At 43.9% G+C, this 11,686-nt stretch overlaps 1 protein-coding gene across 3 annotated transcripts; it reads left to right on the top strand.

Annotated features, from left to right (window-relative positions):
• The first annotated feature begins 5,814 nt into the window (after positions 1 to 5,814).
• nod2 (nucleotide-binding oligomerization domain containing 2) lies at positions 5,815 to 11,064 on the top strand. Of its 3 annotated transcripts, none has more exons than XM_037094249.1 (11): positions 5,815 to 5,921; positions 6,076 to 6,697; positions 7,271 to 7,397; positions 7,699 to 9,457; positions 9,553 to 9,636; positions 9,719 to 9,802; positions 9,912 to 9,995; positions 10,080 to 10,163; positions 10,301 to 10,384; positions 10,532 to 10,615; positions 10,892 to 11,064. In XM_037094249.1, exons 2-11 carry the CDS (start codon positions 6,212 to 6,214, stop codon positions 10,962 to 10,964), a joined length of 2,949 nt encoding a protein of 982 aa, XP_036950144.1. In that variant the 5' UTR covers positions 5,815 to 5,921; positions 6,076 to 6,211; the 3' UTR covers positions 10,965 to 11,064. The 3 variants fall into 3 exon arrangements, with proteins under 3 accessions (XP_036950144.1, XP_036950145.1, XP_036950146.1); XM_037094250.1 differs by having other exon boundaries at positions 5,855 to 5,921; positions 6,162 to 6,697; XM_037094251.1 differs by having other exon boundaries at positions 5,876 to 5,921; positions 6,193 to 6,697.
• Positions 11,065 to 11,686: the final 622 nt, after the last annotated feature.

The following is an 11,686-nucleotide window of genomic DNA, read 5'->3' as shown; positions in this document are numbered from 1 at the left end:
GTGCCATCATTCCAGGCGGTGTGTGGGCTTGATGAATGTGTCTGGCACAGTTTTACTATCTGGGTGCAATTTAGTGAAAAATAATTAAAGGACGAGCTCGGTGGCTCGCCATCACGATGTGTGTGTGTGTGTGTGAAAGAGAGATAGTTAGAAAGTGCCGTGGATTGAATGTTTGATCAAGCAAGTTGAAGTTTCCTGCTGCAACCGTCTCTTTTTTAACTTTCTTCCCGCTGTGAACCGGCGTATTGATGTTTTGACCTCACGACTTTCCATGAGCTTTGAATTCTCAAAATCATGAGGTGCATCACTGCCAATGGAGGAAAACCCACCCTCTGTCCAGCTGCAGTACATCAGGATGACTTCTTCAAACCCCAGGATCAAATTAAAGTTGGTGAAGTTGTCTAAAAGCAGCACAATGTCATTACTGCTCTGAGCATCGATGCCTCAATGAGTATGATCTTTGCGTGGTCGGTGAAGTCTGAGATATCTCTTTGGATACCGAGGTCATCCCAAAGTCTGACCATCAGGAGGAGGAGGAGGAAAGTCACATCTTTACTGTGGAAGTCTTCCTGCTTTACACATGTGGAACAACAGACGTAGTAGCTACACAACTACACATCTTCTCTGGTCATACAATGTTGGTAAGACCCCTGCTTCCCAGTAGCGGTATCCCTCAGGGCCTCCGTCTTCAGCCAAAGCCCCCTGGTAGCCTCCTCTGACTCGGTGGCCTCCTTCTTTGTTAACCCCACTAGCCTGAGTTTGGTCACGACTTTCAGAGGGGACCAGTCTGCCAATGTTTTCAGGCTTATTCGAGGAACTGCAGCAGCCACAGTTGCTGGATTTTTGTCAGAACATGTGATTTACTGATTGCTACCGGGATGTCTTCTAATATAACAAGTAGTAAAATGCGTCTAGAGTCACCCCTAGCTTTAAAACTGCCCCTCAACGAGACTCACCTTTAGCTTAATAACATGTGACATTCACGGCAGGACGTGTAACGCCGAGAACACAAACCCACCACGGCAACATAAATGGCCGCAGATTCTCTTCTCGCCGGACGCTCATCCATCTTCATTTGGCACAGATCAGGGCGCACTTCAACTTTTGCGCCGCGTGGACTTCTAGAGACGGACTCCAGACTTCCAGAGATAGCAGATGAATAAAACAAGGCTCCAGAAAGTTGCATTGGTTTTTAGCAGATCATTGGAGCTCTTTCTTTTTGCAACATCAAAGGCAGCCGCGGCTCTTTGATGTGGCAGCATGCTGTTTAAGGTACAGAGTGAATGGAGAGATGTCAAGCTGCAAGGTGCCTCTGTAGTTTACGTTGAGTGCTGCAGAGAGCTGCAGATGAAAGGAGCAAACAGAGTTTGATAATGAATGTCCAACAAGTAGGACCCATCTCAGACAGCGCGTGCTCAGCGGGGTGCCTCGCGCTAACCTTGAGCGCAGCACCCCAAAGTTCGGGCAGACGCCGGAGACCAGACTCCTTCAAGTTGGCCGGCTCCCGAAAAAAAAAAAAAAAAAAAAATGGGGGTGCTCTCAGATGTGAGCTTTAATCTTCCTGTCAATTAAATCCTGATTGATGCACACACCCATGCACACACGGTCGCACACACGCGCTCCTCTGAATGAGATGCCATCCACTTCCTCTGCTGAATACCTCTAATTCTGGCTTGAGGACTGCTTTCTAATTATCTCTAATCCTTCCAAAGTATGACTCAATTGGAGGCTTGAACATCCGCACTGCTGTGGCATTACTGTGCATTATAATCCTGTTATTGTGTTAATGTGTCCATTAGTCAAATGAGGAAACACAACAGAACAGTTCTGGTGATAAAATGTCTGAGGGAAGGACACAACGATGGCTCTCTGAAACCAAGAAGTCATGAATCGGTGACTCTGTTCAGTTAAATTGTCAGGAATCTGTCCAGAGCATGTTTTAATAAAAATATCTGTATTTTGTACCGGTGTTTTGTGTGAATCACAAGAGGAAGTAAGGTTTTTTTTTTTTTTCTCAAAGGAATGCAAGATTACAGTTTTGTTCATGTTTCACGGCTCACTTGCTCTTGTTCTTGTTCTTATTCTTTGTTGTGTCTAACTATAACAAACCACAGAATCCTAAATGTGTTCGGGGGTACATATGTTATTTTTTTGGGGGGGCCTTTTTCATGGCTTTATTGACAGGACATGGGATGATAGATGGAGGGGATGACATGCAGAAAATGGCCACACATACAATTTTTGATACTTGCATATCTTATTTCGTTTGGGGCTTAATTTTAAAATCCCTTCTCGACTGATTGCAGTGGATTCAGATCACCTGTGTGCAAGTTGGTGGAAACTGACTCCTAATTCATGAGTGGAGGTAAGTTGGGGCATTCTTGGTGAAGGCTTGACCAGTCAGGGAGTAGCACCTAGATCTGACTCTCATTCTGGATCGGACCCTGACACACTTGGACCTCATTCCTGATAGATTGCCGGCCAGAGACTCTGGTCTGTTGAGGCCTCTGTTGAGATTTCATTGCTGCCCCCATTTCATTCTAGTTGAGGGAAGTTGTGTTTATTCTTCAGCCAAGTTGATCGACCACAAAGTCACCAGTCACTGAGGCGACCTGCAGCAGGAACGTCCTTATTTGTGCAATTGTTGCTTATCTTCCAAACAGCCGGACGCCTGCAGGTCCGCAATTTTATTTCATTGCGGATTTGAGAGCTTGTAAAAGCACATTTCAGTTTGATTATCCCCCGCAGAAGCTTTTGTTTATAGCCAAGTCGTTAACATTTGGCATTCCCTGTAGACGCACATATATTTTTGTTTATATTTTTATATAGGTTTGTCAGCATTTTACTGCCAGTACCACCGCACACATCAGCCTGTTCTCACTGCCAGCTGGTCAATGGCCCCTCGCTTCAAAGTCTGACGCTGTTGTTGTCCCTCTAGCATCAGTTCTGGAGGCGCTCCTCTTAACGCAGCCGTTTAAAGAGCAAGAAATGTGATAATATGTGACCTATATGTCAGCAAACTTTGGAGATTGCAAATAACGTATTCTTGCTAACTTAACCGCGGAGGTCTCTGCCATATTTGATGCGCTGGGAGTGAGAATGTGTTGCTAATATAAAAGGTCGGGGGGTAAAAAAAATCCATCATCCTCGTGAATGTCTGAAGTGAATATCAGGCCTCAGCTGTGTGAGGTTAATAAACCCTGAGCATATGTCCCAACGACTTTGTAGAGTGAAATATGAAAATAAAGTCTTGTGTTTGTTTCGTAAGGCTGATTGATTGAATCGTCGCTTGTGTGTGTGTGTGTGTGTGTGTTTTTTCTTTTTATTCTACTACACTGACGTTTTTATGGCGCTGCTCTTTGTGTGGTACAAGTTGTGCAATCTCTCAAAAGGTCACGACGTCAACAAACACAAAGGAACATGAGGGTAATTGGTTGTGTATGACAACGTGTGTGTAGAGATTTATTTCAGAATTCACGGAGGATGAGACGTGCTGATTCGCTCCTGGGAGTTCTGGGTCTCTGGCAAACCAATTACACACAGACACACACAGTAACACACACACACACAGAGTGCATGAGTGCACCTGGCCTAACACTGAGCTCACCACATGTGCTTTTGATATCTGCACTGAAAGAATGCACAGCTATGAAACGACTGGAGCCAAAGCATCCCGTCTGTGCTACGAGAGACGGGTGGATCCAGCGTTGAACCGCAACCGTTATTCATTGACATGCAGTTTAAAAAAAAAAAAAAAACAGAAAAAAAGTTGACTTGGGTGGACGAGGTTATTTAGTGCCGGGCAGCAGTTTTACAGGAGTACGCAGAGCTGAACCGACTCCATATGGAGCACGACTTAACTTTCATACCCAATAAACTGCAGGCTGAGGAGCAGATCCTCCAGACCGAGTAGACGGGATGATGATTTTCTGTAGATAGTGGAACATAGACACCCTGAATATTTATTTTCCAAAGACTTAGAGTGAAATCTGTAGTGAGAATAGACCAAAAACAACCTTAAACATCAGCAGCTTGATGTCTGCACGTCATTCGTCTTTATTCGAGGCTGTGTGCAGTAACATTGGCACCTGGATATGTGACGTGAGGCAGCCCGACCCTCCCAAATCCATCTTATCCAAACTTAATTCGTAGATAGCTCGCCCTTTGGAGGCACGAGGTTTACAGCAGGAGGACAAACGCTCACCAACAAACTCAGACTTTTATCCAGTGCTTTCAATAAAAAAGTTAATGAGATACAGTCTTTGGCCACATGTGCAGAGTAAAGCTTGTTTTTCTTGGCTCACTGAGGCCTAACAGGTCCCAAATATTTCTACTCATTAATAATGAAAATGTTATATAGTCCAACTGGAGCCGCACATTTTTCTTCCTTTGACACAAGGTGTTAAGAATTCCGTTGCAACATGGGACAGAAAAAAACTCAGAGGTGTCTTTGGGGATTATATCCTCTTTTTTTTCTCTATTGACAATTTCTTACCTTCTTTCTTATCCATCCAAACTTGTCGGGACCTCCTACTGTGATTTGGATGACAGAACTCCACGCTAGCGTTTCGTGCAGGATGCCTGACGGGGAGCACTCTGCTTTACACTCCCCTTGGTGGAGTTGCCTGTTTCTTAAACAAGAAGAAGAAAATGGGGGAAGGAATAAAAAAAAAAAAAAAAAAAGAACTCACTTTATAAAGTTTTATTCCAGTCGTTCTTTGATTACTTCTGCCTTTTGTGTGTTTGAAGATTTCCCCCCACGAGGCACTGTGAAGAAACCCAGTAAACTTAATCACGGTACTCAGGAGGGAGCTGTAATAGCAATAATGATAAATCATCACACTGTCCAAAAAAAAGAAGAAAAAAGACTTTTGCACTTTTTAAAATCTTGACATCAAAGAATGCAAGGGGAGTAAAAGGCAATCACAACACAAGACGTTTCCAAGGTTGTGTTTTATTGGCACTTTTTGAGGTTTACATCAGATACACAGCACGCTGGCTCGGCTGCAGGGTCCCATTTTGCTCTAATATTATTATTATTATCATTATAGCACTGTTGAATTATTACCACACGAAGATAATTACATCGTGTGTTTTGTTTCCAACAAATCCTTCAAGGCCCACTCCTAACAGCTTGTTATCATCAAAGCATTTCTGCTAAGAATGAACCATACGTTGTGCACGAAGACGGAGTCTGGGTTGAGGTGGGATGATAAGAAGTCAGCCTCTGAGATATAAAGAGGAATCAAGAAAAATGAGTCGAGAACAGAAAGAAAGAAATGTGACCAAAAAAAGAGGAAGTAAGAATTAAGAAATTAGGTCGAAAGGGAGGAATATGAAGAAGTTCCAGCCTCTTGAGCAAACTAGGTTTGCTTTTTTTTTTAGGCAATAGTTCCATCAAGTGGCTGCAAGACCAAATTGCAATAAGTAAGGCACCAACAACTTGGACCTGCAGCGTTCTCCTTTGGTGTATTTCTGCTGGCTTTCCTTGTAAAAATGTCAAATTAACCACTTCTATTCATTTGTGCCAGAACTTCTGCTTTTTTAAATAAAACTACTATTCCTCTTCATTGTATTCCTAAATGCAGTTCAAACCTAAAAACCTCTGATAAGAGGATGTGTAAATGTCACTGCGTCTCTGTGACCGATGAGCGTGTCAAACTCCTTTTGCATAATTGTGGAAAAACTCAGAGAAGTTTCATTAAACTGTTGCTTTGTGATGCAAGCAGGTTGGGGGTTTTAAAGTTTTTATTTCATTTGCTGCAAAGGAAAAAGGGCAATGCTCAGTTTCCTTTTTTCAGGAGGGACTTGGTAGCAGAGCCTGTTTCGCTTTCAGTTGTGGAATGAGGAAGAGGCCACAGCAGTGCTGTGTCTCCCCAACTGACAGATGGAGGGAAGAAAACTATGTTGTGGAGACTAACGTGAGTGATGATATTACAGTGTTGTTACTGTGCGTTACGTGAGTTCGTAGGTTAATCTTGTGCGTTTGTATATTTGTTTCGTATTAATATACAATTATTATTGAGGTGGTGAGTGTGTATGAATCCAAAAATGGTGTCTGATGTACCTTAACAGAATAAGATGGAAAGTCTCTGTGGTAAGTACAGTCACAGACTGACATGTGGGTGTGTTTCTGTGACCGGCTGTGATACTGGAAGCAGCATTCATACACGCTGGATGTCCCTGGTGTAGACGGTGACATGCCAAAAGCATGTCTGTCCAGGAGCTCGTGCTGAAACAACGGGCAGAGATACTACATGCACTGTGCAGCAGCGGCTCGGCTGAGCATCTGGAACAGGTCCTGGACATACTGCTGGCACAGGAGGAGCTCTCATGGGAGGAATACCAGAACGTACAGGTACCGGGGAGGGCACTGTACACTAACGCCAGACAGCTGCTCGACCTGGTTCATACGAAGGGTGTGGATACTTGTGGGCTCTTCCTCGCTGCTCTCAAACAGATCCTTCCTGATGCAAAGGGAGTTGGCTTCTCTTTGTCTGGATGCCTTTCAAGCCTCGAAGGAAAAGAAGAATACCAGAGCACATCTAGTCAGACTCTTCTGACCCAGAGACCCAGCCTGGTCAGCGAGCTGCAAGGCTGCACTGATGGCGCTCTGCAAGCTCTCCTCATATCAGGACTGTTCACCACAGCGGACTGCGATGACGTGCGACTACCTATACACACCCCCTCTCAGCAGGTAAAAGGCCCGCGTTTTATGAGCGTCAGTTAAATGTGGCTTGACAACTTCCTGTTGCTGTTATCTATTGAATTGTCCTTGAATGAAACTGATGTTTTGTTTTTGTATTTCTCTTATATTGCTCTTTTTATTTTAAATAGATTTTACACTTATACTTTCCCCCCAAGAGCTCGATATGTTGCTTGTATCAGATAAAGTTCCTCTAGTCTCACTCAGTGTCTGAGCTGCATTTTGGGTAATGTAGGCTCCATGTTTTGAAAAGGAGGAGGATCTGCTGTATAGATTTTGATAATTTGTTTTTAAACTGTCCATAACTAGAGCGCTATTCAAAACCTAGTGCCTGCATTTCCCACAATGCATTGTGGGCCACTGAGTGACACTGGAGGCAGTTTATTAGATTAGCTGCAGGTCCCTCTGTCGCCAGAAAGGTACTCCTGTAAACACACTTTAATCTATAAAAATGTAGGCAATATTTAATATGAAGTCAGTCCCAGAAACCTGTTACCTTATTTTAGCACAGCATAAAATGTTGAACTTTACAAATGAATCTGTTTTCATTCATATACCCAACAGGCGAGGCGTTTGCTGGACCACGTCAGGTCAAAAGGAGAATCAGCAGCGAAGACTTTGCTGCAGTACATCCAGCAAAAACAGGAATCTGGATCCACTCTGACGCAGGAGAAACCAACTCCCCCCAAAGGTACGGCAGGTTTATAATCCTGTTAAAAACTATAACAGTATGTCATTTAATATGTTAATAGGAGATTCTATGTGGAAGATAAACCTACCGCAGACGCATTTCCTTGTGCGATCTTGTGGTTCTTCTGAAATATACTAAATGTATCCACTTCTGCGTTGGAGCAGCAAAAATAGCATGTGGTTAAAAAAAAATGACTCGTTCAAAAATGTGAAGAGAAAAACTGTCTGCACACCACACTTTGAATATACTGAACATATACAGTGCTTTTATAAATTGTTGTTTGTCTTGTGTTCTATAACAGAGTTTGTCAAGTATCAGAAGAAGCTCAGCAGTTCTGTGTCTGCCCAGTCCTGCTTCCTCAGTACTTATGGAGGGACCAGCCACATGTCTCTGGATGACATCTACACTGAAGGTGAGCTGGAACTGGGTCATGACTGTGCTGATGCTTATGGATCTTTGGGCCCGGAGGACATAGTCGGTACAGCAGGTACTGTGAACGAGGAGGCCGACACGGTGCTGGTGTCCGGGGAGGCAGGCAGCGGGAAGAGCACCTTGCTCCAGAGGCTGCACTTGCTGTGGGCTCGGGGGACGGCCCTGCAGGACTTCCTCCTTCTGTTTCCATTCAGCTGTCGCAGGCTGAACTCAGAGCAGAGGGAGCTGTCGGTCCAAGAACTGCTGTTTCAGCACTGCTGCTGGCCAGACAGGGAGCAGGAGGAGATCTTCCAGTTCATCCTGGACCACCCACATCTCATCCTCTTCACTTTCGATGGCTTGGATGAGCTCAAGCAGAGCTTTTCAGATGAACACAGGCTCTGCTGCCCCACCCAGCGTGCACCTGTTCACGTGCTATTGTTCAACTTAATCCAGGGTTCCCTCATGAAGGGAGTGCGGAAAGTGGTGACCAGTCGCCCAGAGGCAGTGGGCCCCTCGTTGAAGAAACACCTTCGCAAAGAGGTCTTCCTGAAAGGCTTTTCCCCGAGTGGCATTGACTGCTTTGTGAAGAAGCATCACAGTGATCCCACTGTGGCTGCTAAGGTTCTGGAGTCCCTACAGACAAACACAGCTTTACTTGGATTGTGTCATAGTCCGGTCCTCTGCTGGATTGTGTCACAGTGCCACAAGGAGCTGCTTGGCTGTGGAGAGGGCAGCCCGCAAACAATCACAGACGTGTACCTGATGATCTTACAGCACTTTCTCCAGCGCCAAAGCTCCCAGAAGAGCACTGTGGGGTTGGGTTGGCTTCATGAGCACCTACAAACAGTCCTGCATCTCGGGCGGCTTGCCTTTGAGTTGATAGGAACCACCTGTTACATCTTCTCAGGCGCAGACTTGGAGACATGTGGTGTAACTGAAAAGGACATCAGCATGGGCTTCCTCATTCAAAGCAAAGATATGTCCTCCACCCACTATGAATTCCTTCATGTGACTCTGCAGTGTTTCTTTGCCGCTCTGTACATTGTTCTCTCAAACAACACTGACCGTTCAACTATCCCCAAGCTGTTTGAGCTGAAGGACCTGAGGGAGACTGGTCTGAGCAGCGCATGCTTCGGGTCCTGCTTGCCTTCCACTTACCAACAGGAGGGGGAAGCAACAGCAGCTGAAACGCCAAATCTGCAAATCACAGCCACCTTTGTGTCAGGGCTGCTGTCTCAGCGCCATCAAAGCCTGTGGCTCCACTGCTGCCCCAGTGCTGTGGTGGAGAAGAGGGTCAGACAGGTGGCGAAATGTCTGTCCAAAGGCATGCAGAAACACTTCAAGTCCATTCCTCAGCCTGTAGAGGGGGAGAAGAAGAGTATGCATGCAATGCCAGGCTTTGTCTGGCTTATCAAATGCATCTACGAGATGCAGGAGAGCAGGATTGCAAAAGATGCCATGAGTAAGCTGGAGGTGGACCACTTGAAATTGACATACTGTAACATTGGACCTGTGGAGTGCACGGCACTAGCGTACGTGCTCCAGCATCTGAAGAATCCTGTAGGCCTGCAGCTGGACAACAACTCTGTGGGCGATGTTGGAGTGGAGCAGCTTCTTCCCTGCATGCACATTTGTAATTCCCTGTAGTGAGTATGAAAGGTTACATTATTCCTCCCGTCTATTCATTATCGTAAACTAAGCTTCCACATCCTTAAGCAGCCTTGTATCTTTCCTTCATCAGTCTTAGGAATAATAACATTACAGATGAGGGGATCCGCAAACTGATCGCTAAAGGAATCCAGTGCGACAACTTCCGGAAAATCGCGTAAGTATTGTCCGGACAGTAAATCATTAACACTACCATTAAGTCACAAATGATGTTGAATCATCATTTTGCTTCCCTCTAGGCTCTTCAACAACAAGCTAACTGATGCATGCACACAGCACTTTTCTCATCTTCTGAAGACCAAGCAGAATTTCCTTGCTCTCAGGTCAACAGTATTTCCAGCGCTCGACAAATGTGACACTAAAAAGGAACTATATAAGTAAGTTTTTGTAGTGTACAAGGCATACCTAATGAACTTCTCGTTTTTCTTTCAGGCTGGGCAATAATAATATCACAGCGGAAGGAGCAAAGCAGCTGGCAGAGGGCCTGAAATTCAACCATTCACTGCAGTATTTAGGGTAAAAGTCTATGCGAAATTGAAAAAGTCTTCATCCAAATCTCACGCATCTTATTAATATTACTCTTTTTATTTGTATTCCCAGGCTTTGGGGCAATAAGATAGGTGACGCAGGAGCAGAGGCCCTTGCACGGGTTCTAGAGAGCAGCAATACTCTGGTGTGGCTCAGGTAATATTTGCTTCAAATATTGTCACATGTTTGGTAGACTTAAGAGAACGTGGAACATTTAAAAAAAAATTTAATTCCACTTATGTGCGGTTCCAAAATGGCCACAATTTTATGTGTATGTCATTGTGTAATGGCAGCCTGGCGGGCAACGGCGTGGGGAGCAGAGGAGCCCGCGCCCTCGCCAACATCATCAAGAACAGCACGTCACTGGAAGAGATTTGGTAAGTTTCGGAGATCAGTCATTCGCGTATTGAAAATGCACAAGACATTTGTATGCACCGAAAGGCTGATTTGACATTTGAGCAGTCACTGTACAGTAGTGCTTAAATTACTCCACCCTCTCTCCACCCTCTCATTTCCTGTAAAAGGTTGATAGAGAACTGCATAACCAGAGCAGGGGTGGAATGTCTGATTCAAGCCCTCGAACACAACACTCATGTGAAATCGATATGGTAAGTCATGAGCGCTGAGCAATACGTCCACAAATACAAAAGTTGCCAATGTTTGTTTCCTTTTGTGGTTGGTGCATGTGACTGGTTGCGTGCATCCTGGATTTAGGTCAAGGCATGGCTGCACTTCTAATTTCAGTGCCAAGAAAAACTGTGGTTGTGGAAGCCCGCATCCCACTGTGGCCAATAAGAATGTTTTTTTTTTTGGGGCTTTAAACTCGGTTTGTATTTCCAAACTTGTTGTGCACTGTAAGTGAGAAAGTTTTTCTATCGCCACAGCTTGAGAAACAACGACCTCACCCCGGAGGAAGTAGAGGAGATGACACAACGTGAATCCAGGCTGATCTTCTGAGTCCGTACTGAGTTGGCAGATGAATGTATTGCTTTTAAGAAATGCTTGTTTTATTTATTCTAAAAAATGTTTTATATTAAAACCTGAAATGTAAAATGTGTCGGCTCAGGTGGTTCTTGGTTTTCTGTTTAGCGGATGATCAAAATGAAATTTTTCAGTGTTTATTCAAATATACAAAATCTCCCCACCTTTTTATCTCGGGTTTCTTTTTTAGCGTAGGTGGTGATAGGATCACATAACACCATACCACAAACACTATTACTACTACTACCACTACTCATACAGATCATACCAAGTGCTAAAAGAAACACTCTCGACTGAAAATACGCAGTTTGTTTTCGATGGACTAAAATGTACAAATTCACTCAAATGACTGAAATACAAGGAGAATTTTCTTGTAAATCTAATTTTGTCTGATACGTTATACTTCTACACTTCATATTTGAGGGGAATATTATGTGCTTTATTGTTATACCTTTATTTGATAGCTATAGTATGATTATATATGACAATTTTAGAATTATTATTACATATAGATGCTCTCTATATATTCAACTTTCAACCCTATTTTTCAGTGATAAACAGCTCTGACTCAGCTGATAAAACATTGGAATTGTTAATACATAAGACTGCATACTTAATAACAATCTAAAAATACAATGTATCAATGATATATTTTGATTTTTTTAACATTAAATTCTATATTGCACTGTAAAATCCCC

This window comes from Acanthopagrus latus, chromosome 4, assembly GCF_904848185.1.
Source record: "Acanthopagrus latus isolate v.2019 chromosome 4, fAcaLat1.1, whole genome shotgun sequence".
Taxonomy (NCBI): Eukaryota; Metazoa; Chordata; class Actinopteri; order Spariformes; family Sparidae; genus Acanthopagrus; species Acanthopagrus latus.
Note: the sequence above shows the minus strand (reverse complement) of the source record. Positions and strands in the feature narration are given on the sequence as shown.